The 26,649-nt window shown below is 42.5% G+C and overlaps 3 protein-coding genes across 14 annotated transcripts in view; 1 reads left to right on the plus strand and 2 right to left on the minus strand.

The window, feature by feature from the left end:
• Positions 1-43: 43 nt before the first annotated feature.
• CLN5 (CLN5 intracellular trafficking protein) lies at positions 44-8,494 on the minus strand. The gene is made up of 4 exons (XM_035561298.2): positions 8,178-8,494; positions 5,587-5,752; positions 4,139-4,364; positions 44-1,182 (listed from the first exon to the last, which is right to left on the minus strand). Exons 1-4 carry the CDS (start codon positions 8,279-8,281, stop codon positions 671-673), a joined length of 1,008 nt encoding a protein of 335 aa, XP_035417191.1. The 5' UTR covers positions 8,282-8,494; the 3' UTR covers positions 44-670.
• Positions 8,495-12,058: 3,564 nt separating this feature from the next.
• Positions 12,059-17,117, plus strand: LOC118255249 (glutamine amidotransferase-like class 1 domain-containing protein 3, mitochondrial). 2 transcript variants are annotated; one of them, XM_035561309.2, is made up of 4 exons: positions 12,059-12,193; positions 13,302-13,473; positions 15,322-15,526; positions 16,829-17,117. In XM_035561309.2, the coding sequence occupies exons 1-4, from the start codon at positions 12,128-12,130 to the stop codon at positions 17,019-17,021; spliced, it is 636 nt and encodes a 211-aa protein (XP_035417202.1). In that variant the 5' UTR covers positions 12,059-12,127; the 3' UTR covers positions 17,022-17,117. The 2 variants fall into 2 exon arrangements, with proteins under 2 accessions (XP_035417202.1, XP_035417201.1); XM_035561308.2 differs by having other exon boundaries at positions 12,061-12,235.
• A 141-nt stretch (positions 17,118-17,258) lies between these two features.
• The window catches only part of ACOD1 (aconitate decarboxylase 1), a 35,152-nt gene continuing 25,761 nt past the window's right edge, over positions 17,259-26,649 (minus strand). For 10 of the 11 annotated variants that reach the window (XM_035561304.2, XM_035561300.2, XM_035561301.2 and 7 more), the window contains 4 exons: positions 23,884-24,045; positions 22,675-22,764; positions 20,705-20,910; positions 17,259-19,887 (listed from right to left, as the gene is read on the minus strand). In XM_035561304.2, coding sequence (XP_035417197.1) covers positions 18,933-19,887; positions 20,705-20,910; positions 22,675-22,764; positions 23,884-24,045 — 1,413 coding nt within the window. In that variant the 3' untranslated portion in view covers positions 17,259-18,932. Of the gene's footprint in view, positions 19,888-20,704; positions 20,911-22,674; positions 22,765-23,883; positions 24,046-25,461; positions 25,640-26,649 lie in introns of those variants that run through there. The other variant, XM_050708374.1, reaches the window with a different exon arrangement.

A 26,649-nucleotide genomic window follows, 5' to 3' on the forward strand; every position in this document is an offset into this window, starting at 1 on the left:
ACAGACGCTTTAACAGACCTGCGTTAGAAAACTACCACACAAATCCAAGGGACCCATCTGTATTGTGTTTACAATGCAGGTGATGGAGGCAAAGTGGCAACAAGATACCACCCAGGCCTTCTTACCATAAATTCACTGCCCCTTCCCACCCCACTTCACAAACCCACAAACAGTTCTTTGGTGCCAGTTGTACAGAGCAAAGAAATAGAGACGTAGTGATCTAAGGCACAGCTGAGGGAGCCAGGCGCTCGCCTTTCTCAGCCCTAGCACACAGCTGGATTGGTCAGACCAGAAGGTCCTTGCACTGCTTGTGTCTCGCAGCCACTGGTGGCCAGGTGCTTTCTACGTGGCAACAGCCTGAGAGCAGGGCAGGCAGGTTGCCTCCACTTCAACCTCTGGTGCTGTGGTTTAACCACGAGCTGGAGCCGCGTCGGCTCGCCCTTGGCCAGCTGCTGTCCACGGCTGCAAAGAAGCCGGCCAAGTCAGAGATGCTGAAGCATTCGTGGACTTAGGCAGCTCGTAAGAAAAAAAGGCATATTCTTCACGTGACTGTAAAACAGCTTTTACAGTTAGCAGTGAGACATACAGCACTTTAACACCATCGCAGGAGCACTCCAAAATCCTTCAGCATATTCTGGCAAAAGGACAAAGGTGGTTCTTCCGTAAGCAATTACACACCGACAGAAGTTTTGCTGCCAACAGGTAAAGGAACCTCTTCGTAGATTATTTTGAGATATGGGAACTTCATAGGTAAAAACCAGTACTCCAAGTTGTAAAAGAGGTAAAACTCACGATTCAAGATGACACGATCGATTATTTTTAAGAGATCCACAAAAAACTCTCTGACTGTCTTATGAGGTTTGAATGGATAGTAGAAGTCTCTTATAGCTGCTGCCAGTGTCTTGTTTCCTTGAGGGCCAAAAATAGAGGTTTCATTTCCCAAATAGATAGGTTCTCCGCTGAACAGAATTATGCTGGTATAGTTTGTTTGTATCTTATTAAACACAGCTCCCAGGTCAGCCAGCTTCTGGTATGTTCTCAGTATAAATTTAGAGCATTCGTAAGAGTCAAACCATACTATGGATTTTTTGTCAGGGCTTGCTTGAACTGTCCAGGTCTCATAGTAAATGCCAGTCTCGTTGTCATACTTTACCCATTTTGCCATTTCATTAAACATGGCTCCTGTAAGAGATGAAAGTAAGCATTACAGAGACCAGGTAACAAACACAAAGATGTAACTAATATTTAAATAAAACAACTTACATGCAAGTTATTCAAACTTTACCTCCTTTTAATGCCCCATTTCCTGCTACTGTGCCAGAACATTCAAACTTCTGAGTTTGACACTCAGAACACTGACGTGTCACACACGTGACACTCCTCATTTTGTTTTATCCTATCTACAGCAGACGTTGACAGTATTCACCAGTGCAACAGGTGTTTCTGCCCTTCCTAAAACTTTAACCAAATCTGCAACTCAGAGCACGGTTTTTCATACCTCTCCACAAAAGAAGTCTACGTAATCTCTGACTGAGACACTCTTCTGTTTCAGCAGCTCCTCAGCCACCAATGTCAAACTAAGCCAAAAGATGTCAGTGGAACGTGAAGACCAGGAAAATTAAATACCTAGAGGATTTTTTTTTTAATACAAGTTTGGAGTGTTCTGGTGATGGGCAATTTCACAACTGAAACGAGGAAGACACCTCTAACTCAGTTCATCTCTCTGAAAGATTCCTACAGGTGGATGCATCTGTCAGAACAGACCTGGAACATGGGACTAATCTTCATTTTCCCCCATATTCTAAGCGATGCATTTCAGCCTAGCCCTTATCCCTCTCCTTCCTCAATCACTGCACTGGGTACAACTGTACAAGGGTGCTGCACGCCACACGTAATCCCCCTGAACAAGCTGTGAAGGTCAGATTTCTGAGTCCGCTTGTCATTAGAGGGTGAACACATCTCACGCTTATCCCAAGGTAAGGCACGCATGCAGGCAAGTACTACAGAGCAACAAAAGCTCTGCACACTGTCCTCCTAGGCTGCCCCCATTATAACTTGCTCTTCACTGCACACTTAAAGAGCTTTGGGGCTTCACAGAGAGCATGATAATAATTCTGTTTAATGAAAGTGTTGGATAATTTCTTTTTTAATTGCCCACTACTCACTTTAATAAAGCAGCAAGTCATTAAAATCTGTGTCAGGAACTGCAGTTACTGTACACTGTAGATGGGCTTGCAGCTCCCTTTATCTTCTCTAATTCCTACCAGATTAGCTCCCTAGTGGGTATTCTGCAATGTACGTCACTGAACAGGATTTGTCTCTCCTAACAAGACCAAGACGGACTTAACATCGTTAACCAAACAAAAATATTACAGGTTTATGCACGGCTCCACAACAACCTGTTGGATAATGCCTAGAAAGTCAAAAACTCAGGCTCTGGGTATTCCTGCCCTAACTTCACAAAAGAAATGCACTGATAAGTAACACTAACCTGGCCTACAATGTTTAAAAGGAAATGAAAATGATTCCTTGTGTTCTCTGACACTGCTGACAAAGAGTTCAATAGGCTCTTGCAAGGGTAAAAAGGGTCCAGGTGTTTCATGTGTTCAAGTCCTCTCCCACAAGATGGGATGCTTTTTGCCTGCTTCCTGAAGGAAGCGAGTTTAGGTCATGGTGCTGTCCATCTGCGCTTGCCTCCATTCGCTCTCTTCCACGGAAACTTTCAGATTTCCTAGTCAAATTCAGACAATTCAAAATGCAGAACTGCCATCTTCCTAAAAGTTTTGTAGAAACAGGAAGCAAGAGAGACTTGCAGGACAGTAATAACGCCTCTACAAGGCACCGGTGTGGTCTCACCTTTCTCGGGCATTGAATAATCCACACAGACAAAGAATATTACGAATTCCGAAACTGTTTGAAATATTTAGTTTAGAATTCATACAAAAGAATCCAACCATATCTTCAGTCACGAGATACAAACTCAAAGGAAAGCAGCTCCACTTATTTCATTGCTTAAAGAACCACCGGGAATTTCTTATCTGCAACAGCGAGAGAACCTAGGGACCGAGTCCAGCAAGCAGCTGAAGGCAGAAGCGGGCGAAGATAAAGCACCACATTGTGTTAGCTGTAGCAATTCCACACTCTGGTGTGCCTTGTACCACTTATTACACTAATTTGAGAGAGTAAACTGTTTTGTTTGTGAAAAACTACAGCTCTCAAGTCCTCAGGGAGCTTTGCTCACAAGTCACTGCATTACTATAGTAATCAACCAGATTTATTCCAAAGGCCTTTTTATTTTAGGATTTCATTTTTCAGTATGTATCAGGAAGTTATTGTGGTGATCATCCACAAATTTAGAGGTATAAAACTGGTTTTGTTTTATGACATGTGACAGAGAAACCTATTGCTAGGGACATTTGTACAGTTTTTATGACACAAAATGTAGGAGATGGAAATTGAGATGAATATTTTTGACAGTTATGTGTATTTCTAAATATGCCTTCCTTAATTGTTTGCTCGGTAATGCACACATTTTCACCACTTCTTCCTGTCTCAGCAGTCATCTGCCACTTCACAATAGGAGGCCTTTTTTTGAGGACAGCATGTGAAGAGACTCCATAATTGTTCTCTACAAGCTGTTTTGCTATTTTTATAGTCAAGAGACTCAAGTGTTTTTACACAGCTACACCAAATGACACCCATTAAACAACTCTTCAGTGTGCATTGTTCAAAAGGCAGCAGCCTTTGAATATCACTATCTATATTAAAAAGAAGTGCAGAGATTTCAGTTTGAAATTAGTAGCATCAGCCACTAACATTGCAAATAATCTACAAAACATAAATGAAAAGATACTGCTTAGTGTGGAAATGAGGAGACATTTCTTCTCAGAAAGAGCAGTCAGGCACTGGAACAGGTTGCCCAAGGAGGTGGTGGTGTCACCATCCCTGGAGGTGTTCAAGGAAAGGTTGGATGTGGTGCTTAGGAACATGGTTTAGTGGGTGACATTGGTGGTAGGGGGATGGTTGGACCAGATGATCTTGGAGGGCTTCTCCAACCCTAATGATTCTATGCTTTACATAAAGACAAGGTTGACTGTATTTTATGATATTAGCACCATCCAGAGCTTCCGAAGTATACCTGATATTGTGGTCACAAGAACCAAAGTTCCATTTTCCTTCCAGTGTGCATCATCTATTCCTTCATAAAAGCAAGCAGCTCCCTGGTTACACCAGAATGGTGCATCCATTCCAGGCCGGAGATGTGGAAATGTGCAGTTCCCAAGCTGAAAGAGCTCATACCACTCCATTGTGTAGTTTTTGCCAGTTAAAGCACTCTTGAAGCCCACAGCATCATGCATAATTTTCTGGAAAATTAAAAAAAAAAAGACGGGGGGGAGAACACAGGGAAAAAAAAAAAAATAAATAAACACAAACTTTAACATAAAGAAAAATGATCCTATAATACTGACATCAGCTTGACCTGCACCTGATCAGACACCTGGGAGCTGCTGAGCAGCAGGGTGAGAAAAGGGAAAGTAGTTCCTGCATCATCTTAGTTTTCAGTAGTGTTGATGCACAACACGCTAGATTGTATCGTGCATGTACTGTTAACTTGGGAGTCACACTGTCTCAGTACCTTTTTATCTACCCACCATATTTTCTGTTATCTGGCAGCACATACTCAGCAGGAGCTCATCATCAAAGCTCACATTTATTTTTGAATGCTTAACTCAAAAGGGTATCAAAGAAATATAGAGCAGAACTAAATTACCAAAAAGCACTGAAAGCCACAAAAGGAATGAGATAAATATTTATTTTAGAAGCTGTACAGTAAATATATAAATTCAGTCTTAGTTTAACAACTAAGATGATGATATTTGAAGCTATTTCCATTTTTGACTCTGTGTGCTTGGTTTTGATGTTGCTATTTCATGTTTATTAATATTACTTTAGTCATTAGGGATCGTGCTCTGAAGCTTATTTATACTACTGTTACAGCTATAAATATTGTTAAAGTTGAGATTCTTTCATATTTGTATGACTCCACAAATAGACTTTGGTTCAATACTAATCATAATATCCACAAAAGAACCATAAAAGCAACCAACTCCCTATGATCTGCCATTCTGACCAGCTAGTTTTCCACCCCGACATATATCTATGTTCATGCAAACTTAACCCAAGTTTTTTGCAACAGAAGTTAACACACTAAGCAGACATTTCATATGACATAAGGGGCCAAATGAGTGTGTTTTCTAGAAGCAGTGCTACTGAAAAAAAAAAAAAAGAAGCCCAGAATGTAATGACGTGTTTATATGAAATATTCCCAACATGCAGGTCTGTGGTGGAACACATTCAAACCCATCAAGAGTGCTGGTCATGCTTCTTTAGCCAAGATAAATTCTGCAACTTTTGCTTGGAACTCGCTGCTCTTCAGGTATCTTTCCTATAGACAGCCTAGTTTGTGTGCTCCAATGATCTTCCATGCAAGATTATCCCTATCTTACAGCTCTTGCTCTTGACACCTGCTGTTCAATGCAGGTGAATTTGTTGCTATAGCTTTGCTAAACAGAAACATCACCTTACCAAATGTCCAAGTAGATCCCCATATTTGAATTCCCATACTGGAGCCTGTAATCGATAGACTTCAATGACGTCTTCTTCTTTCATAACCGGAACAGCAGAGCCAGTGGGACAGAAAGTGTAACGAGCCTGGCAGTAAGGATCAGTTTTTGGACGGTAATCAAAGCGCCTGCGTTGAGAAAGAGAAGCAAACGGGATGATAGGCACAGCTTCACGGCTGGAGTAACTGCTTTGCCAATTCCTGAGAGCCTAAGTCGGAGAGGTCAGGTGTGCAGCACCTGCCAAAGACAGACTCTGATCCAAACGCAGAGCGCACAAGTTCATGGGACTGCTGAGGCGTACATCTGCAGAAACAGGACTAAGGCTACAGAGAGCGCAAATGCAAGTCATGTTGTACACAGTGCTGATGGCTAAGAAGCGGAAATCCTGTGGATTACAAAGGGTGACTTATATTCGTAGAATCAAAGAGATATAAATGCTGATTAGAGGATGGTTTGAGACCTATCTGCCTCTAAAACGTTCTCCTAAGCTTGTCTAAACAGGGATTGACCAGTTTGCTCTGGGAATCTATTTTATAGTAATAGCTCCCCCGATGGAGCCATTGTTACTCTAGAATATTCACAACATAAGAAAGAAATGTCATTCCTCTACACTAATTTAGACAGAGGTCTAAGAACTTAGGTCCACTTTTTCCATTCATTGTTCCCATTAAGCCTCAAAAACTGAAGACTGAATCCACTTATCACACCATATACAAAGAGGGAAACAAAACAACAACAAAAAAGACAACAAAACCCCCACAACCCTCTGGCAAGTCTTCCTTTCCCAATCTCCTTCCAACTCATTCACTTTATTTCATTTAAAGTAAGGCTCCTACATTCCTGTTAACAAGGTAGATTGGCATACACAGCCCGTTCGGAGCACACCCTGTGATTTCAGCACATCCTGGCACTTGTATCCGGTGCTACTGAATGAGACAGATCCCCCAGTTAAGCGATGACTCAATGACACTGGACTTTCTGAGCCAACTAAGGTCACTTGCTCTGTCTAGACACTGGATTTTCCCTGTGGACTTCTCCATGCTTGCTGCTGTATTTCGACATTTCTAATTTTATTTTGTCCATTCTGGAAAGAAAAAAAAAAGGAGAAAGAAAAAGAGTATGGCTGGAACAAGAACACAGAGCCAGAAAACAGACTTATGCCATCTATACATTTAAGCCCTGTTTCTAAATTACAAGCCCTATATTTTCATTTTCCCCTCCCGTTGCACACTGCATGTGACAAGAGAACAAGGAAGTTCAGAAACATTAAAATACTGCGTTTCTGAGTGTCAGTCTCGGACTGACCAACAGGTTTGTACTCTGATTTTGACCATCCCGAGACCAGGTTTTGCAACTACTGAACTTGCTGGAAAATCTGAAAGATTCGTGACCGCAAGATCAATCCCTGAGACATCACTTGATAAAAGCATAACTGCTATGAATTAAACAATGAGCTTTCAAAACCTCAGACATTCATTAGATAACAGTTAAACTAGGTTATACCTCTCTCTACAAACAGCAAACCTCCACAAAATACACATGTTAAGTGCAGCCTTTCTCCCGAAGAGGGTCTTTTCCTTAGCATATCCAAAGTCCTGTCTATTCAGTTCAGTAAAATGCAGGAGCACACTACACGGTCCTCTACTTTCCCCACAGTACCAGGCCTTCTTCTGAAGCTAAAATAGCTATGGAGCAGCGAGCAGGATTTTATTCCATTTCATTTATCATCAACAGGCATACGAAGTGAATTTCGATTAAAAAAAAAAAAAGAAAAAAAAGAAAAAAAAGCCTGATTTCCACACCACAACTTTTTACTAAAATAGGAATTAAATGAGTATTTTTGAAGTATTTCTGGGAGCAATAATGCATCTGCTGGAAGGAAAAGCTCAGCTAACAGGTCAAATATGTGATACCTGTTCCCTTACTTGTGAGCGAACTCTAGCAAACACAGTACTAACAACAAGCCAGGTAACGATTTTATTAAAAAGGTGATGCTGTGTGTAACTTCTAAACTAAAAGAAAACAAAACCACACAACCAGGAATGCCTGATGGGGCTTCCAGCTCTAGACAGCCCCTAACCTGAGAACGGGACCCACCAAATGAAAGCAGGATCGGACAGAACCAGACATATTTGCAGGATTTCCCTAACTTAGCTTTATTAGCGCACACACAATGAATTCCTGCGAGAGCACCGGGGTGCTGATGCCCCTTGTGGCAGCACGAGGAGCTCAGAGGCACTCATCTCAGGGCACTCCGGCACCACTTCGGATCGGAAGAAAAACGAAAGCAATTGCCGAGCCAGCTCAGTCAGCTGATACCGACTGCAACAAGGCCTTGCAGGGCCAAACCTGAGCTCCTGGCCAGCATTTTTACACCCGCGGGGCGCTCCCTGTCACGAAAGCAGCAGGGTGAGGGGCACAGACCCGCTCAGCCGCCTGCCCCTCGAGGGGGGCTCCCCCATTTTGCGGCGTTGCCCCCCCGATACCGTCACCTCCCCGCGGGGCTTAGCAAGGGGTCTGCGGCGCCCCCAGCCCTCTTGGGTCGTCCCTCACCTGTAAGGCACCGGCCAGTGCCGCTGCGGGAAGCGCAGTCCCCAGGCGGCCATCACGAGCACCAGCAGCAGCAGCAGCCCGGGGCAGCGGCCGGCCGCGCTCATGGCGGTGCGGCCTGGCTGTGGGCTCCGCGCCGGGCCCGACACCGCCCCTGCGGCGGGGAGCACCGGTACGGGGCCAGGCCGAGAGGGAGGGACCAAAAGAAACGCCGAAAGTTGCAGTGGGGGTGTTTTAGTTTTTTTTTTTTATTTTTTTATTTTTATTTTTCTCCCTCCTGCTTCGGAAAAGCGCGTGTTGAATCGGTCCTCTCATGTGACACGGTGCTGACAGGCAGTGTTAACTCTTCCCTGCTCGCGTAGGTTCTCTGAGCCCAAGGATGGTACAGAGGTGCTAAATTTTCTCTAATTTCCTTTCTAGGTACTAGTCCTGCATGCACGCGTGAAGGAAGCTAAGCTATAGCAGGAAGGAGACAATGCGCAATAGCGTATTTTAATGGAAAACTTTAATATCTAGTGGTATGTGACACTAAATGTTTGACTTGACTGCATGTGGATGTATTGGGGGAAAAAATAGTTGTGAGGTTATTTTCCCCATTACCAAAGAGATATCCCCATTACCAAAGGGATCTATTTCCCTGTTACCAAAGGGATATCCCCATTACTTAGGGATATCTTGGTCAGTCGTATCTCTATGAGTGACTAAAGGAAATGTCACTTGACTGAATGTGGATTTTGCTGGCTAAGAAATAAGGTCAAGACAGGTTTGAGAGCAGAATCTGTGTGGAAAACATAGCTTTTTTTTCCACATCTCTAGAGTTTAAAACAGGGTATGCTGGCATCAGAGTCCAGGAGGCTGTCTGGTTGTTGGCATCTGCAGTGAAAGCGCTGGTTAGTGCTGTTCACTGGGTAAATAAATAACTGCTGTGGACTTTGACTGTGAGGTGCTGGGAGGGATATCACTGCTCAGTTTATGTAAGCTCCTGAAGAGCTATCAGTTCTCAGCACTAAGCGAGACTATACTCAACCCACCACATTTGAGGGAAAAAATCTGCATCCTACATAAAAATGCAGAATAGGCTTATGGATATCTGTTTGGGTAATGCTGGGATTACTTAATGTGTTTAGAAACTTTTAAGATGGCAGAGCTATTAAAGTCTTTTATTTTGTCAATATGTCTGTATCTCACTTCATTGTTACTTGATTCTGTGCTGCTAATTTTTAAAATTTATGTAGCTCAGTACCATATATTAATTTCTTGCGTACATAGACTTCCATATTTAATTTTAATCTCAGGTATCCTGTATGTCTGCCTTATAGTGAATTTCTCTTTTTGTGGTTTATAGAATATAATGTGCAATTATTCATTCTTGCTTCCTAGCTTGAATGTTTTATAAGATGCCATCCCTTCTGTCCAAAAAGGTATGCATTTGTGTGGGATATAGTAGTAGTTCTGACTTTTAGAGATTCTGATGTGCAACTCTGGGAGTGGTTTCTAAACGAAAAGAAGTACAGTTTGTCCCTTCTATGAAACCAGGATGCAAGGAAGCAAAGTGAAGTAATGAAGGTGCCATAGCTGTTCATTAGCCAAACTAGAAATACGGTACGAACCTGTTCTTAGTCATCTGTGCAGCATCTTTGCAGAGTGGTAAGTATCTATTCAGGCACTGCTGTGGTTGCTGAAGGTGTTGGACCAAATGACTAAGATGGCAAATCTGTCTGATATGTATATTTTCATTTTAATAGCCTTTTTGTATCTCACTTCATTGCATCCCATAGGAAACTTTTGCAGCACAGTACTGTTTTTTCATGCAAGCTATGTTATGATGTGAACCACGTTTTAAAATAGAAAGTAAATGATTAATGAATTTCTGAATAAATATACTTGAGCTAAAAAGCTCACATGCCAGCAGTATGAGTCAGCAGCTGTCTAGTTAATTATCCAGAAACATGTCAAAGTGCCTTTTGTCAACTCACAGAACTGATCTCCACCTTTGTCCACTAGTAGGCTTTGAGGAAAAAAAAACGAGATTAGCTACAAAGCTGAACTTTTGAAGTTGACTGCATTCCTAATTTTTTCTAATTCCCTGTATTAGTTTTTGGAGCATTGAAAGACAAATGTTTTCCTGAAACAAGAAGATTCTTTGTGTTTTCCCATTATAAAACAGCATCTTCTCGCCTCTGCATGTGAGAGACACAAGATGGAATGAACAGAGAGAAAAGGGGAAAAGAAACCCTGCTGCTGCAGCCAAAAGTTGTGATTTGGAACAGCTAGTTTAGTTTTCAATGTCATCAGCTGTCGACCTGCCCAAGCACCCTAGCGATGCCACGTAGCAGAACTGTGGCACTCTTTCCCACTCCAAATACATGACTATTTGAAGTCAGATGTCAACTTTAATTGCTTGTGCTAGGTCTGCTAGCTGTAGGGATGTCAGGGAGCAGCATAAGCTGCTTTGCAAGGGAGGACAAGCCAGGAGCAGAGGCGACCATGGTGCAAGCTGGGATGGTGCCTTGAGTGACCATGGTATAGTCCTGGAATTTCTGAATGGGGACAGGCATGTGTTTGTGATTGGATCCAGCAATAGCCCCAGGCACAGCAAGGCAGAGTCAAGCTTAGCGTCCATCCAGGAGATGGGACCACCTATAATATGTGTCCAGGTTCCATGCAGGAGACAAGACTGAAGGCCACCTGCAACATAAGTTCACAGCTTGTTTATCAGGGCTGCAGGAGACAGAACTGGACAGGCAGATGCACCTACAGCATAGCTCAGGTCACATCTGGATGCCCAGGTCTAAGTTTACATGGAGCCCATGGTCAAAGCAGGTCTGGGTGGAGCCCCAGCTGAGGCTGGCCAGGGTAATTAACGACCTATTACTGCACACAGGGTCCTGACAGCAGCTTCTCCCCCACCAAGGTGTGTTCTCGCAGCTTGAAAAGGTCTGGTCTAAGAGGTGGACCCCTTGTGAAGTGCTTTTATTGCTATTTGCTCTTGTGGCCCAGGCCAGAGATCAATCATCATGGGGCTATTTCAAGGTGATGCAGAGCCAGGGCCAGCACATGTCATGAACTGCGATGAGAACATGGAGCTGAGAGAGAGAGAGGGGTGTGATAAGGTCACAGGGCAGAGACAGCATGAGGAAATTGAAGCTGGACTATGGCACAGGGACATAACATGGTGGATCTGAAGTAGACAGAAACATCACTTCCCAATCAGATCCAAAGCCAATCCAGGAAAAAGGGCTACCTATAAGTGTGACATCCATCAATCATCCATGGATGATCCTTCATCATCCATGAAGCAGGACCAGAAACGATACTGGAGATGAGGCTACCTACAGTTTAGGTTCAGGGTCCATCCAGGAAGACTAGTCAGTAAGTCAGGACAGAAAGAAAAGGAATTCCAGCTCTGAAGGCGGTCAGTCCCCTAGCTTAAACATTAATCCTGGCCCTAGCACACAGGAGTTTCAGAATCTACTCTTATCTCCACACATGCACTGAAATTATGACTCTTTCCAGATATCAGCGTTTGCCTAGCCCTCACGCGTGAGGAGGACTCCAGCACAGAGGACTTGGCTCCCCGATGCCCAAACCTAGCCAACCCTCCCGCTCCTGCAGCTGAGCCCAGGGAGTCCCGTGTTGAATGAGTGTGTCGAACTGCCCCTCCACTCTAAACAAAATATGTTTATATTTTGTATTTCTCTGGGTTGGACCTGATCCACTCAAATTTCCCCGAGTGTGTGTGTGTGTGTGGCTCACCCCGACCACCCCCCGGTGAGGAGCCGGGCAGGGCAGGGCAGGGCGGCGCGGCGGGAGCTACAAAATGTCGGCCGCCGCAGCGCAGGCGCAAGGCAGGGGAAGTGTTGTGAGGGTAGGCGGGCTGTGGGAGTTCCTCGGCGGCTCGGCCAGCCGCCGACCGAGCCCCGGGGCGGTACTGCAGCTGTCATCCGGCCGCCATGGGCAAGCGGGTGGCGCTGGTGCTGGCCGGCTGCGGCGTTTTTGATGGCAGCGAGATTCACGAGGCCTCGGCGGCGCTGGTGCACCTCAGCCGCGGCGGCGCCGAGGTAGGAGCGCGGCGGCCCCATCGCCGCGGCTCATCCTCATCGCATCAGGCCGGCCGGGGCGAGGAGTGCCTGGGCCTGGGGGCTGGGGGCACCGCAAAGCCATCCTTGGGTCAGGAGCAAGGAGCGAAGGGGAGGCAGCAGCTCTGGAGAGCTAGAAATGAGATGGGGGTCGAACTTGATCCGCTTTCTGAGTGCTTTTGCGGAAGTCAGGCTCTAGCACTCGTGTGGGTTTGCCTGTTTGTTTTGTGGTAGCTGTCTGTAGTATTATTTTGGTAACTCAGATTCCCAAGAAAAGTTTGGAGCCGGTTGCAGTGTCGTGCTTTTTTCCTGTCTGTGGCTTCGGATGACGGAAAGTGGTCACTCTCAGGGGCCTGACGGTGACACCACCACCGTGTGAACAAAAAAATAAGCCCCGTATTTAGCACAAAATCATCCTCTCTAACTAACATAGCCAGCACTGAGAAGTCTGCAAAGCAGTCATCAAAACATACCAGCCCCTGTGGTAGACCTTTCCCAAAGCTTTATGTTTTTGATTCAGCTTTTACACTCTATACCTAACTGAAACATGTTCTTCCATGTTTTGTTTTCTACTTACAGCTACCAGTCTTAGTAGAGTGAGTAACTATAATATTTGTACTAGAAATGCTTGTAAAGTTTGCATCTTTATCTATTAAACTTTTTTTTTTTTTTAACATCTGTTTTAGCACTCTGAGACTCTGCTGTCTGTCCATTCAGGCAGCTCGTATAAATTGTGGTGCTGTTTGGCCTTCCAGTTATCTGCAGAGTGAAGGCAGGCCCTGGCAGAATTGGTAATGTTGGAACAAGATTGCACTCCTATCAAAAAGGCTTAAAAACTGGATGGGGAGAATGGCTAGCTTTACACACCCTAATACATGATCTGTTTTTTTTTTTTAGTTATTTAAAGCAATAGATCAGGCCTGTGGAATCCACTTGTCTTGGATGAGAGACTTCAGAAACAAAAACTTGTTTCACTAAATGACCGTCGTTGTCACTGATATATGAGTTATGTTTACATACACAAAATTGTTTCATTTCTGTATTCTAGGTGAAGATATTTGCCCCCAATATTGAGCAAAGGGACGTAGTCAACCACCTAAAAGGAAGTCCAACAGATGAGAAGAGGAATGTGTTAGTCGAAAGTGCCAGACTGGCAAGAGGAAACATTCAGGATTTGGCTGAACTGAAAGTCAGTGAATTTGATGCGGTTATTTTCCCTGGTAGGTGCTTTTAAAAGAATAATTTGTGATTATGCAATTGCAAAGAATGGTTTGTCTCTGATGCTTTTATATTTTTAAATTCATTTGTATAATAATAAATCTCTTGAAATTGAGAGGTATAGTTCTTTTTTCTTATTTTGAGGATGAGAATGTTTTAGCAAGCTCTTGTGAGTTGACAGGTCATCTTGGTTTATTTATTATTTTATAGTTCATTAATTTAAAAAGCCAGTGTTGTTTTGGTGTTGGAATATACATCAGACTGTTCCTTACTTCTAAAAATTGTTAAGATCTAAGTACCTACTTGTGGACAAGAACACAGACTAGAATTGAAAAGTAAGGCCTGAATGTGATGTTGCATGGTAGTGCCTTCATTTTAGGGCCTCTGAAATTGTTGGCAGAATAGCAGGTTGCCAACATGCTCAATGTCAGATGTGGCCACATTTTGCTTTAATTGTGTATCTGGTCTGCTGCTAATCAAGTTACACTAAGTATGTTTGTGGATAACTCTTCATTTATAGGCCACAAGGTTGCCTTTCAGATAGAGGTAATTGCAATCACTTCAGAAATGAAGAAACTAAAGTGTAATGAGAAAATTGTGACTTGCTCAAGATCACTTTCCAGAATATTCATAACTTTGTTAAAAACTGTCTTCACAGCTGTGCCTAAGTATTGACTTTGAAATTGTTGTACTGTCTTCTGTTGTAAGGCCAGCAGAGGGAGTATGTGTATAACGCTGGGAAATCCACTTCCAGAGCTTTCGTGAATCGGTGACATCAGGGCTGGTCTGGGAGTAGTGGCTAGCAAATATTTTCCATGTTAATTTCATGCTCTATTATAACCCGAGCTCAGGGGAGTTGCGGTAATAACTGTTACAGGGAAATAAATTATATTAAGTTTGAAAATTAAAACCTTACCTCAGAGATTCCATATAACAGCAAACAAAAGGGATTGAGTGAAAGCAAAAATATTAAAAATGCAAAACTTCTTGATGTTGTCCCTTGAAATTCTTCTGGAAGATTATTTATTGTAGAAAAGTTAATACTGTTCTTATTATGTATAAAGAATTAAATATAATGGATGTTACACTTAATAATAACCTTTGATAATTCTGATAGTTCTAAATCCAGCAAATGAGTGTTGCAAAATGTAATCTGTACAATTATATGAAGATAAAATGCAATTAAAGGATTGTCGTAACCAACTTCTATACAGACAAATTAAGCATTATTTCTAATAGGATATTCTTATCATTCACATGTGGCATGGCTCAGAATATTGTACATTACCAACTCCTTTTTAGGTATTATCTGTTTCATTTTTATTGTGTTAATCTTTTATGTTTTTTAACTCTAGGTGGAATTTGGGGCGGGGTGTGCTCTTTTGTAGCTAAGTATTGAACTAAAATTTGTGAGCTAAATTACCGTAGAGGGGAAAGTCACTGTTTGCATTACTTCTTTGAACTGCACTCTCCTACTTAAGTATTGTTGGTCTTTCCTCTAATCTCCCTCTTGGTTATTGAAGGGGTATGTACCAGGTGGTGCAGCTTTTCCAGTGACTAGCCAAAGAATACAAGGCTTGCAATTTCTCTATTTGTTACTTATTGGAGAAACATTAAGCTTTCTTGCCTCTGTAATGTATGTGGTATAAAAAAATCTGCAGCTGAACTTGTAATATTACAAACCCATCACGTTTTGTGTGCAGAAAGCTTTCAGTATGGTAATGCAAAAGTCCTATGTATACCATGATTATATTGTAAAAAGGAAAACTTCTCTCAGGTACTGAATTTAATGGCTTTTGGCAGTCTTACATCTGAGGTTTTTTTCTTTTTTTTCTTTTTTTTTTTTCCAGGTGGATTTGGTGTAGCAAAGAACCTGTGTTCCTGGGCTGTAGATGGCAAGAACTGTACTGTCAACGAGCACGTGAACTCCACACTCCAAGCTTTCCACAGAGCTAAAAAGCCCATAGGTTTGTGCTGTATATCGCCAGTCCTGGCAGCTAAAGTCTTTCCTGGTTGTGAAGTCACAGTCGGCCAAGATAAAAACGTAGATGGAAGGTAAGAAGGAAAGGGATGGAGTTAATTTATGTGGGAATTAGGATTAGAAAATGTCCAGTCTTCTGTGCTAAAATCTGTGGTCTCTGGTGTCAGCAACCCTTTGGTAACTGACAGTTTTCTCTTATTTTAAAGTTTCACTTGGGTAATACTCATAGACGTGGTGCTCTTAGGGCAGATGGACTGAATGCATGAGGTCAGGAGACTTCGTATGTACTGTGGTTGGAACAACTTATCCCTGAATTCAGAAATATATTGGTCTATGATACGTCCTATAATGTCAAAATCCACAGACACATTACAGGTATGAAAAATATAGACAACCTTATTTCTTGCCTAAATCGTCATTCTGCAAGCCACTGAAGGCAACATAGGTTCCTGCACTGGCTTTATTGTGCAGTGTGGATGCCAATGAGTCACTGGATGTAGTGTCCATCAGTCCTGAAAGTGGCAAAACAATTTTTTAAAGAGGATCCTGGTTGTGCCAACAAGCAGGTGACTGAGGGTATCAAATTTTTTTTTTTATTTTTTTGCTACATTTGTGGTAATTGAGTGACAGATTTTAGCTCATACTAAGTGAGGTACTGAATTTGCTTACCCAATACCTCTGAAGTCTGTGACTCATGTTTCAAATGTGCAAATGAAGGATAGGTGTCTGCCCAGTTGGGATTTAAAAACTTAGTAGAGTGGCCATTTAAACTGTGTCTGTTGGGTTTTGTCTGCTCACAGAGTTTTAGTGAAATTTTTCTCATGGTAGTGGACTGGGGCCAATTTTGGGGAAGCATGTGCGAATAGGCCATGGCAGAAATCAGTGCTGCTTCAAGGACTGTCAACTCTTGATAAGATTTCCGAGTGGAATTTCATATCAACAGTAATAGTGAGGTATTTCCTCCATCCCTCTGTTCCTGCCTTATCCCCAGAAAATTAAATTCACTGCAGAATCCCAGTGGAAGACCTTATATGGAGGTGATGGAAAGGTCTAACATGCCTGCAAGTTCAGCTGCCATATCAGAAAATGCTGAGGATTAGTTATTGCTGCACTTGGTATCATCTTATAAACATACTCAAAGCTTGTTAAACAGAATTGTACCTTCAAGCATCATGACTGCATTTCAGAGATATTGGATGAGTTGTTATGGGGATGAACTGACACTGGAAGTCTCTTACTCCCTTGTCATCAACTACAGAGTCACTTAAATATTGTCACTTAATGTTCTTGTTGTTCTCTCACTCAAGTTAATGTTGGCAGAACTATATGGCTGTATCATCCCTTTTTATGTTAATCGCCATATTTTTTATTTACAGATTTCCTGATGCTGAAACAGCATCTGCTATAGCAGAGCTTGGATGTAAGCACATTTGCAAAGATGTAAGTGAATCCCATGTGGATAAAGCCAATAAAATAGTTACTACCTGTGCTTTCATGTGCAAGGCTCCTCTGCACGAAATCTTTGATGGAATTGGAACAATGGTAGAGGAAGTCCTGAAACTTGCCTGAATGAGAGTGTACAGACTTCTGTAAGGAAATCAATTTAGCAAAGCACGAGCATTTAGCTTCTTTTGATGGTATTAATAAAATAATGCAGCTATCAAACTTCACAGTTCCTGGTGTTTTTTCTTAATCTGTAGTACGTCAGATAGTTATTGCCATGTTAATCCTATTTGTTTCTCCCTTAAAATAGAAAGCACGTGTTGAAGTTGCTGTGTTTGCTGATCTATTAATCCAAATGTATTCAGTCTTGATAAGTAACGTAGGCACCCTTCTCATCCAATGGGTTTTTCTCACATCACTGATGATTATCCGTAACTTACATTTGGGATTACCCAGGTATAATTACAGATGACATAGCTGTAAATGTGTCTATATCTTCAGTATAGAGGAGTAATTTAATTTCTCTTTCCAATCAAAAGGGAAAAAGATCTTTTCTCTGCAGGTCTTGAAACAAGCATAAACTAATTTTATAAACCAAGAGTCAGAGGACGAAGTACTTAAGTACAAAGAACTTAAGTACAAATTAATACTTTGCATATGGAAAATATACAACTAGTGGTGTAATAAATGAAATAATTTTTTTTACTAAAATGAAGTAGCTTTATTTTTATTTTTTATTTTTTAAACTTTTTTTTACATACTTCAGTGCTCTAAAGTAGGTACACTTTATACATCTTAACAACACCTACTTTGATCTTATAAATGTGGGCAAAAGTTAGCCTCTCAGAAGCACAATCTTTCAAGGCCTTGTCTAAGTAAAAGTGGTGAGGCTCAAGGGAACTAAAGATTCCCAGAATTAGTTTCCAAGGTGAGTAAATTGTCACTGTGGTCACTTAGTGGTTGCAGCATAAGACGTGTCTTGATACCTACTGCAGACACTGCGGTAATCTAAACATGGCATCACTAATTGGTGCTGAGTGGGAATGGTTGTCAAAGTAAAAAGACAGCAGATAATCTTTTGAAGTAAACAGCTTGAGCATAAACTTGAAATGCGGCAGAAGCAGCTTTCTTATTAAAAACTTGCAACTGTTCACAAGAGCATAGTATATCTTTTACCAGGACTACACTTGCATGTATGCAGTCAGAAAATGTAGGACTACCACAACCTCTCTCACTGTAAAATGTTTCTTGCCTACTAAGAATAAACACCCCCCAGCCTAAATGCACAGTTGTTAAAAGTTTCTGGTTGTCTCAGTGGTTGAAGTGGGGCTGAATCTCCTGTTGAGCCAGCACCTTTTAATTGAAGTGGGTATACGGCAGGACTAAACCAGTACAATTAAGCAGCCAAAAGATGGGGCTGGGAAATAATGCTTCTGGGACTAGGAGCATAGAGTTGTCCCTCTTGCTGTGCAGCAGCGTGATGAAGAACATTCCGGTCTTGATAGCAAAGCCTGACGTACTGCAGAGTATCAAGAGCTACTACTCTGTTTTATGTATTTATTTTGCTACAAACGTCAAAGCTCTGATGTAGCAGGTGGCCTCTTCAAGGAGACTTTATAGCTAAATGTACAGAAATACATGTTTAGAAACTTATTTTCTGTCCTTCTCACAGTGGTGTTTCTCATAGAGACAGCATTTCCGTACCCCTCCAGAATTCGGATTTCCTTTGCGAAGTGATTTTGCAGAAGCAGAACGTGCAGATTTCTTTTGGCAGAAGACTAGGGAAATTTTTATGCAGCACGCAGGCAGTGCTCTGCCTCTAGAGACACAAAGATAATTGAAGTAGACTGTGCCAGCAGATCTTCAGCCTCTCTCGCTGAACCGTGCGTGTTATTTCTAAATTACTTACTTAGTCAAAAACCGGAATATTGGACTGACAATGGCTCTTGTGTTAGTAAGTCCAATTTAAAAGTGCTTGAGTCACTAAGGCCTCTTCCTGAATTTTGTTTGCTTTGTAAATAGCATCTAGCTGTGAGTTCAAAGTAAGCGCAGTTTCTCTGAAACTGCTCTAGCTGACTGTCCTGATAAAAACATACTTAATATGGAACAGTCCTTTACTTTTTCCAGGTTGTACACAGTCTCTATAATGCCTTCTGTGGCTTCTGCAGGGAGGACTTCAGAAGCATTGGATTGAAATTTTTTCTCCAGGTCCTCCTTTTTCAGAGGTTTCCTCCAGTGCCCATAGAAGGTGTCGCAGCGGTCGCTAATCGTGTTGCCATCCTGAAGCACAACAGTCACTTCGCAGTAAAGACTCTCAAAGCTAGGTTTGTTATCGGCAGGGTGCTCTAGCTGCATTTTGCAGAGAAGCTCCCGTAAGGCTGGCCGGTGGATGTTCTCACTGGCAAAGGACTGGACTGACATGCTGCCGTCCAGCAGAGCAGAGCAGGCAACGAACTGGAAGGAGTGTCGAGCTTCGTGTTCCGAGTTAGGGTTGGGCCTGTTCACGTACTTGACTTCTGGGACTTTGACAATGACTTTCTCAATTTTATCAAGGGGAAGCAAGTTGTCGCTGCTCTCTATGAGCTTCCTCCTAACAGCAGATGCTGCATCAGCCACCCAGTGCGTTCCAAGGTGAGCAGGGAAGCGCTTGATGGCCACGTCTTGCTGGTCCAACAGCCAGGCATAGGACTGCAAGGTTGGCAGAGACTGTGGACTGTAATCTGTGTAAAAGGCACCCATCCCCGACTCCATGTCCAAGATCTGTTTGTTTCCTTGAAGGTCCTGTGAGGCTAAGCAAGCCGCTTCCAGTCCGTGCTTGGCAGCGTTGCCAATGTGGAGGGGCTTCGTTTGGGTTGCTGCATTCGCCAGGGGGGCACCTGCATAGGAGGCAGCAATAGCCAAGGTGTTTTTGCATTTCACCTGGTCAAGAGCTAGCAGTTTTGCGCAAGCTGCTGCACTCCCTATCGTACCAACCACAGTTGGTGGGTGAAACCTGAGAAAACAAAATGTCTTCGTTACCCTATTTCAGAAAGTCATCCAAATTCACTTTATATACAAGCTTCAATTTCCCTTTACTACATTGGAAGGTGGCCAGGACTGTAAAGAAGCATACATTCATATTTCAGGTGTGGTCCTAATGGAAGAAACTGCTGTTTTCCCCAGGAAAAAGTTAAGCTGGAATAATAGCACTTGTTATAGGGCCTTCCCAGAAAGCAATTGGAAAGTTAGAAGTGCTCATAAGTCAAGGTAAACTGAACAGGAAAATCGCAAAAGCATCATAGTTTTTCCTCATCTATAAATTAGACATACTGGAGGATGCAAGTTCTATTATTCTGAACCAGGTTTGCAAAATTGGTAGAAGGAAAACACAGGAGCTACCAAGGAGACATCTAGTCCACCCCATACTTCGAGGGCATTTCCCCCACCCTGTTTTCTTGGGCTCTGCTCTGAGCCCAGTACAGGTGACTCCAGGCTGCTGAGAGCAAGTGAGCAAGAGAGCAAGGTCATATATGTTCTTGAGATCTTTAGACCTGTGCTGGTAAATGTTGCTCCTTTGCTGCTGATTTTAATTAATAGAGAGATCAGCAGAGCCTTCTTGTAAGCTGATCAATGCTCTCAAAAAGAAATCGATTACCCAAGCAGTAAGGAGACGTAAGTACATTCATGTTTAAGATTTGCTTGAAGCTTTGCAAAATTGCTGGATCGACAACAGAAAATATGATTAACTATGCTATGTGTATATTAAGTGCTATCTAATTAAGTATATTAACACTTCCATTTAACTTTTTAATTGAAGTATTTTTATGTACCTTTTTGGAATATTCCTGGCTTCATTGGAAAAGCGTAGCAACCTGCCTTGCACCTCAATTCCCACGTTGAAAGCTAAGAGCAGGTCAAGACCTGAGATTTTTTTCTTCTGAGGAAAGGCCTCAGAGAGAGCAATCACGGCAGGGAGCACAGCCCCAGAGGGGTGTGTGGCTGGATGCCACGTGTCATCAAAATCCATTGAGTGCACCTAACAAAAAGAGAAGCTTTGATTTGTCATCAGCAATAAACTTGGACTTGGCAAGACTGGATAAATCAAATGAAAATAGTGTAGCTGGTGTAAAAAAGACTGAAAAACTAGTTTTTCCTTAGAAAGTGAAACTTAAAAGGTCTTTTTTCTAAGTCCTTTACTCTCAAGGTGGCTCTGTGAGAAGTGGAAATGCAATATAAAGCATTTATCATGCTTTATAATAAATATATATATAATAATTCTAACTCAGGTTAATTCATAATTCTAACTCAGGTTGCACCAGTCTAAAACCAGTTTGACAATGATTCTTCTTTTCTACAGCAGTGTTTGCAGCTTTAATTAGATGATATAATTATGGTATAATTATAGCAGCAATTTTAGGTCTTCCATATGAATGGTGAATTTTCACTTCCCCCAGAACAATATATAAACATAATGAATTGACTTCCCCTGTGCTGCAACTGAAGCTGGCATTAGAGTTTACCCCACTAAAGCTAGAGCAGCCCAAGCCCACCCCCACTAACAGTTATATCAGAATAACTTCTCTGGTGCAACCAGCACAAGCCTGCAAATGGACATCAGACTTTAGCCTGAATTTTGAGCATATCCTCATGTTGCATGAGGAGCCAGATTGCCTGGAGCTCCTGGGAGCAGGAGAAATCTACAATCTTAATACTGGGACAAGCTGCTTAGCTTAAGAGTATCCAGAGATCTCTTCTCTCTCCCACACCTAGAGCCCAGCTTTTAGGTGTTTCTGTAAGTCCTAAAGACCAGAGAGCATCAGGAACAGCATTTTTAATACAGTAATGCCTCAGAATCTGAACCCTTGCACCCATTTGCCCACATCTTCCTTCAGAGATTTACCAACTGGCAAGGTGGCAGTGCTCCCCGGCGCTCAGCTCTTGCCCTGCAATGCTGGGCAGACAGAGGGAAATCAAGTTCCTGCCCTGAAGAGTCCTGATGCCAGCTGTGAGGATACCCTGCATGTGGGATGGCGAAAACTGTCTGATACCATGTAAACTGCATTCCTGTTGTCTTCACTAAGAGGTACTGTAGCTCATCTACAATTTTTTCTACACTGGAAATGAGGTGTCAGATAAGACTTCTGGTCCTGTTGGCAAATGAATTTAGATAGGCTTAACATATCATTTCCATGGATGGTCACCTTCTTTAGTTTTGCATCATAGCCAAATTAGTTCACTCCCACCTCTTGGTGCATCTGTTGATTTCACCTGGTTTCAGCCTAAATTTGAATTTAGACAAACTTCCGGGAAGCCAATCATGCTTTACTGGCAAAGTGCGTCCAAAATCCAGAACTGGCTTTTGCAAACTGCGTGACTGAAGATTAAATTGTTCTGTGATACATTGTATGTGTGTATGTATACATGCATATGTCTGTATCTGTGTTTTTCTGTTACTATACTTTGCAAGCTGGAGTGAAATCTGCTGATACCAGTGAGAGCTGGAGCATCTCTTTGTTATGCAGTTGCTGTAGCCAGGCAGTAACACGCTGTAGGGTTCTGACCTTTGAAAACAGCCCCGAATCCCAAATTAAAGGTAAGGGATGCAGATATATATTATACCTTGAGCCTGGTCTCATTGGAAGAAAGTTGAAGCACATTAGGGCAAGACACTAGTGAAGTTTTGTAGTAGGCTTCAGGCACAAGAATAAAGTAAACTAAGATTTTAGGAGCATGCTGTTCTCTGGAGTGAGAATGGAATCAATTAGTGTGATTTAAGAGCAAATAAAAGAGCATCTCTTACAGCCACTCCATTCACAAAAGCTGCATACAGAGGAGGCAGTCGGAAATCCAAGTGGCCCCAGATGGTACTGGATATGTCTGAGCTGTAGATCTGGAACAAATTGGCATCAATTAATTCAAAGTCCTGAAACCAAGGATAAACGTGCACTGTATCTCTGATGTAACTGAGATCAGATCCTACCCTCTTGAGACCCAACTGTTCCCTTTCATAGGAGAAATACCTTTATATTGGAAAGTATGAAAAGAAACTCATTTTCCTGATGACCTCTGTCAAGGGCTCTTTCCACCCAAGCAGATCACAGGGGGCAGGCCAATAGCATGGAACTGGCCATTCAGTACCTCCACAAAACCTCTGGCCATCCGTGTTGTTTCTCACCGCTCATGAGCAATTCCCTCAGGGCAGTCATCTTGTTGGGGAAGATCTCCAGGTAAAGGTTATGTCTTTCAACATTTTAGTAGACCCTGGTAAATGATATGTGGCCTCCTGATGCTGGTACCCCCGTGCTCTAAAGGGCGCTGTTCCTCTCCTTTTGATGCACAGATCTTTTCGCCAACAAAAGATCTTTATGAAATTAAACAAAAGGGAATAACCACCACAGTTTGGGAGGGGGGATATCTGTGCAAGGAGCCTTATTGTCACGCAGAGTTCTGTAGCCCGAGCCCAAATGGCCATGTATTAGCAGTAAAACATCGGGCTAAATCCCATCCTCACTGATGCAATCCTATGTTGGGAAGGGCTCTCCTTGGGGTCAAGTATTCCTTTATCACAAGCAGTGTAAGACTGGAGGAGAAACATGGCCAATGTACCTCTGATGACAGTAATGTTTTGTGGACTGAAAATAATCCAATACTAACTTTTCATCCATTTAACTGTCCCTTATTTTGGAAAGTCCAGTGCTAAGTAATGTTTGCTTTGCTGGTGCTTTTAATAAGATCTCATAGGTGAAGGAAAGAAAGGGATTCTTAATAAACTATTTTCTGCTTGTGGTGGGGAGTCTTAGCATGCAGTCTGTTACGCAGAGCTTTGCCCATCCAGAGTTAAAAATAACTCAAGCAATGAAGTTTCCCTATCTCCAGTGGGAAGAACATTGCCTTCCTCTTTCCATCCCCCAAATAACTTCACAATGACAAAGTTTCCCTTTATAGCTTATATTATCCTTTGCTTTTCCTGTAGGTAATCATTAGTGTATACCATGAATGCCAAACTTACTTTGCTGTACTGTTTCACTTTGTGGTAGACCTCGGTGCTGGTCCCCAGAAGCCCTACTCCCAGAGTATCCAGAATCATTCGCTTGCTTCTCTGAATGACTTGGTCTGTCAGGTGGTTTGCATTCAAACCATGAATCACATTGGCAAAGTTTCCTGTAACTGTCTGAGAGGGAAAAAATAAATAAATTAGATGTTTTCCTTTATTAAAAACAAGACAAAACAAACAAAAAAACCCACACTTTTTCTTCCTTCTTTTTTTTTTTTTTTTCTTTCTGTCTGGGGTTACTGCTTAGCATGCTGGCACGGATTGCATCAGCAAAACAAAGGCCTGATTTCTTCCCCTTTTTATCCCCAGAAATGCCATATAGTTATTTATGTTTTGATTTTACTTTCTTTTGTGTCCTTATCTGTTCTCTATTTCTGCTGCTTCCTCCTTAAGTCCTCGAGGCTAAGTACTGCAGGTGATGTGACTTTGCAAGACATATATATATATTTATATAAATATTTATGTTACACACACACACACAATAGATACATATAAAGAAACACAAGCAAAAAGCACCTGGCTTTCCATAGCACCTTTTCATAGCAGCTGAAGTCAGTAGGAATGCGGCAGTTCAGGCCCACACAGCCACTAGCACTCCAGGAGGCAGGATTTAATCTCCCCGAGAAGCAGGATTACTATCACAAGCCTTGCTGACCTTGGAGCTGAGCAGGAGGGGACCTGGCAGCGTTACCTTGCACCCAGCTCCCACTGAACTCCAGCTCAGCTGCAGTTCCAGCTTTTCTCCAAGGCAAGGTCTTGCCTCTACAAAAAGCAGTGACTCCTTGATCCTGGGTCCTGCTGATCTGGGAATTATATTGCTTCTCTCTCTTTTTTTTTTTTTTTTTAATTTTCCCATTGAGCACTGACCCATTATGCAAACAGCCTGCTTCTTCTTGACTGGAGTTGTTAGCTGCTGTTAATATCTCAATTAGAAAGTTCCTTTGGAAATCATCTCTTCCCACTTACTCTCCTCCTTCCCTTTACTCTACTCCCTTGCACATATCCACACACAGTGATAGTATTTCCTCTTGGCCTTCATTTGGCTAAGTTAAATAAACTGAACTGTGCTGCTCTCTCCTTTTTAATACAGGCTCACCCCTACTATGCTAGTAGCTTTTCATTGCACTCTTCTAACTGGATTTCTCTCTCCTGGCAATGTTGACCAGAACTATATAGAATCAATCACAGAATCATGGAATCACAGAATGATTTGGGTTGGAAGGGACCTCAAAGGTCATCTACTTCCAATCCCCCTGCCATGGGCAGGGACACCTCCCACCAGACCAGGTTGCTCAAAGCTCCATCCAGCCTGGCCTTGAACACCTCCAAGGATGGGAATCCATTATTTCAGGTGAGTTCTCACTGAGCTCTGTGCTAAAGCATTAAAACTATCTTGAGGAACACAGGGCATTGAAAGCGGGTGAATCACATATCCCACAGCATGATGCACGCCCACTGAACATGAACAGTAAGGGTACAACAAATGCTTACACAGAAAAGTTCACCTTACAGTGCAAAGAAACAAGACAGTACCTTTGCCAACATCTTGGAGGGATGGTGCGTGGTCCCAGAGAGAAGCAGCAAATGAGTGATAGCCAGGGAGCTGGGGAAATCACTCTTTCACTACTTATATACGTGTGTTTGGGGTGGGGAAGGGCATATTAAGCCTGTTCTGGTGTTCATCTTGTCCTGCCCATTTCCTCCTCTGCCTGGATATGTTCCTTTTTCTTCACTTTCAACTTTCCTCTGACTAACTATACTGTAAACTGCTGGAATGTGTGAACATGGATAGGACTTTGCCAGTCACATTCACATGTCATGAGTGAACTAATATATGTGATATTTTATTACCAGATAGAAACTAGTATATTGATTTGAATACCTTACATTTGGGAGCATGGAGAGAAGAGGTCACCAGGTGTGTCAGGCTGACCTTGGGGAACCATGGTACACTGTGGATAACTTTACTGGCCAGGACAGAAATCGACCCAGCACCAGAATACAGGGTGGCAAAGGCTGTTTTAACTTAAACGTCCTATTATATATATTTTATTTCCCCTCACTATATCTGTGTCCTTTGTAACACATGCAGTTCAGACATGGGTATTGCCTACCATCAGAATTTCAGACCATATGCTGGGTTAGCATCTCTTGGCATCTGATAGTGCTTTAAAACCATGAATCACTATATGAGAGCAAATAAATCAGAGTCTTTCCTACTAGCAAGCTTTCTGCATCTCAGGCAAGGATGACTTCCCTGAGGAAGGAGGCACTTCTCCCATTGCTGATTTAGGGTTTTCACTGCTGTGGGAGTCTCAGACTACTACAAGGTAGAGAAATCCATGCCCATCCATCCCATCAGGAATGCAGCAGATCCCAGAACAGCATGAATGGAGGCCACTAAATAAATTGGAATTAAAAATGAATGTATGTCTGAAGTTTGGGCATGTTCTGGATTAGGGAGCAAAGTAGCATATCTTTTCAGAGTCGCAGTCTTGTACTTAGGTGTTCACTGCCTAAAACCTACTTAGAGGAGCCTCAGCCCTTTAAATCCAGCCTTAAATCATTTTGTAAAGCTTTCTCCAACTCCTGAGTGCTTCCAGACAGAGAACCGCATGGATCTACAGATGAAGTTTAACATTGATTTGAGTGGACCTAACTACGACAGAAAGGGACAGTCCCGTCCCAGGTTGAATCCTCTCCCTGCTTCTGTCCCTGGAC

Source organism: Cygnus atratus, chromosome 1 (genome assembly GCF_013377495.2).
Source record: "Cygnus atratus isolate AKBS03 ecotype Queensland, Australia chromosome 1, CAtr_DNAZoo_HiC_assembly, whole genome shotgun sequence".
NCBI lineage: Eukaryota > Metazoa > Chordata > Aves > Anseriformes > Anatidae > Cygnus > Cygnus atratus.

Bases quoted from the DNA above. Each gene is read 5' to 3' on its own strand.
- CLN5 (XM_035561298.2), bottom strand. From the start codon at position 8,281: ATGAGCGCGGCCGGCCGCTGCCCCGGGCTGCTGCTGCTGCTGGTGCTC. The intron at 4,365-5,586 runs GTAAGGTGATGT...TTAATTTTCCAG, and splicing joins GGGATCTACTTGGACATTTG to AAAATTATGCATGATGCTGT. The intron at 1,183-4,138 runs GTATACTTCGGA...CATCTCTTACAG, and splicing joins TCTTGTGACCACAATATCAG to GAGCCATGTTTAATGAAATG.
- LOC118255249 (XM_035561308.2), top strand. From the start codon at position 12,128: ATGGGCAAGCGGGTGGCGCTGGTGCTGGCCGGCTGCGGCGTTTTTGAT. The intron at 12,236-13,301 runs GTAGGAGCGCGG...TCTGTATTCTAG, and splicing joins TCAGCCGCGGCGGCGCCGAG to GTGAAGATATTTGCCCCCAA. The intron at 13,474-15,321 runs GTAGGTGCTTTT...TTTTTTTTCCAG, and splicing joins TGATGCGGTTATTTTCCCTG to GTGGATTTGGTGTAGCAAAG.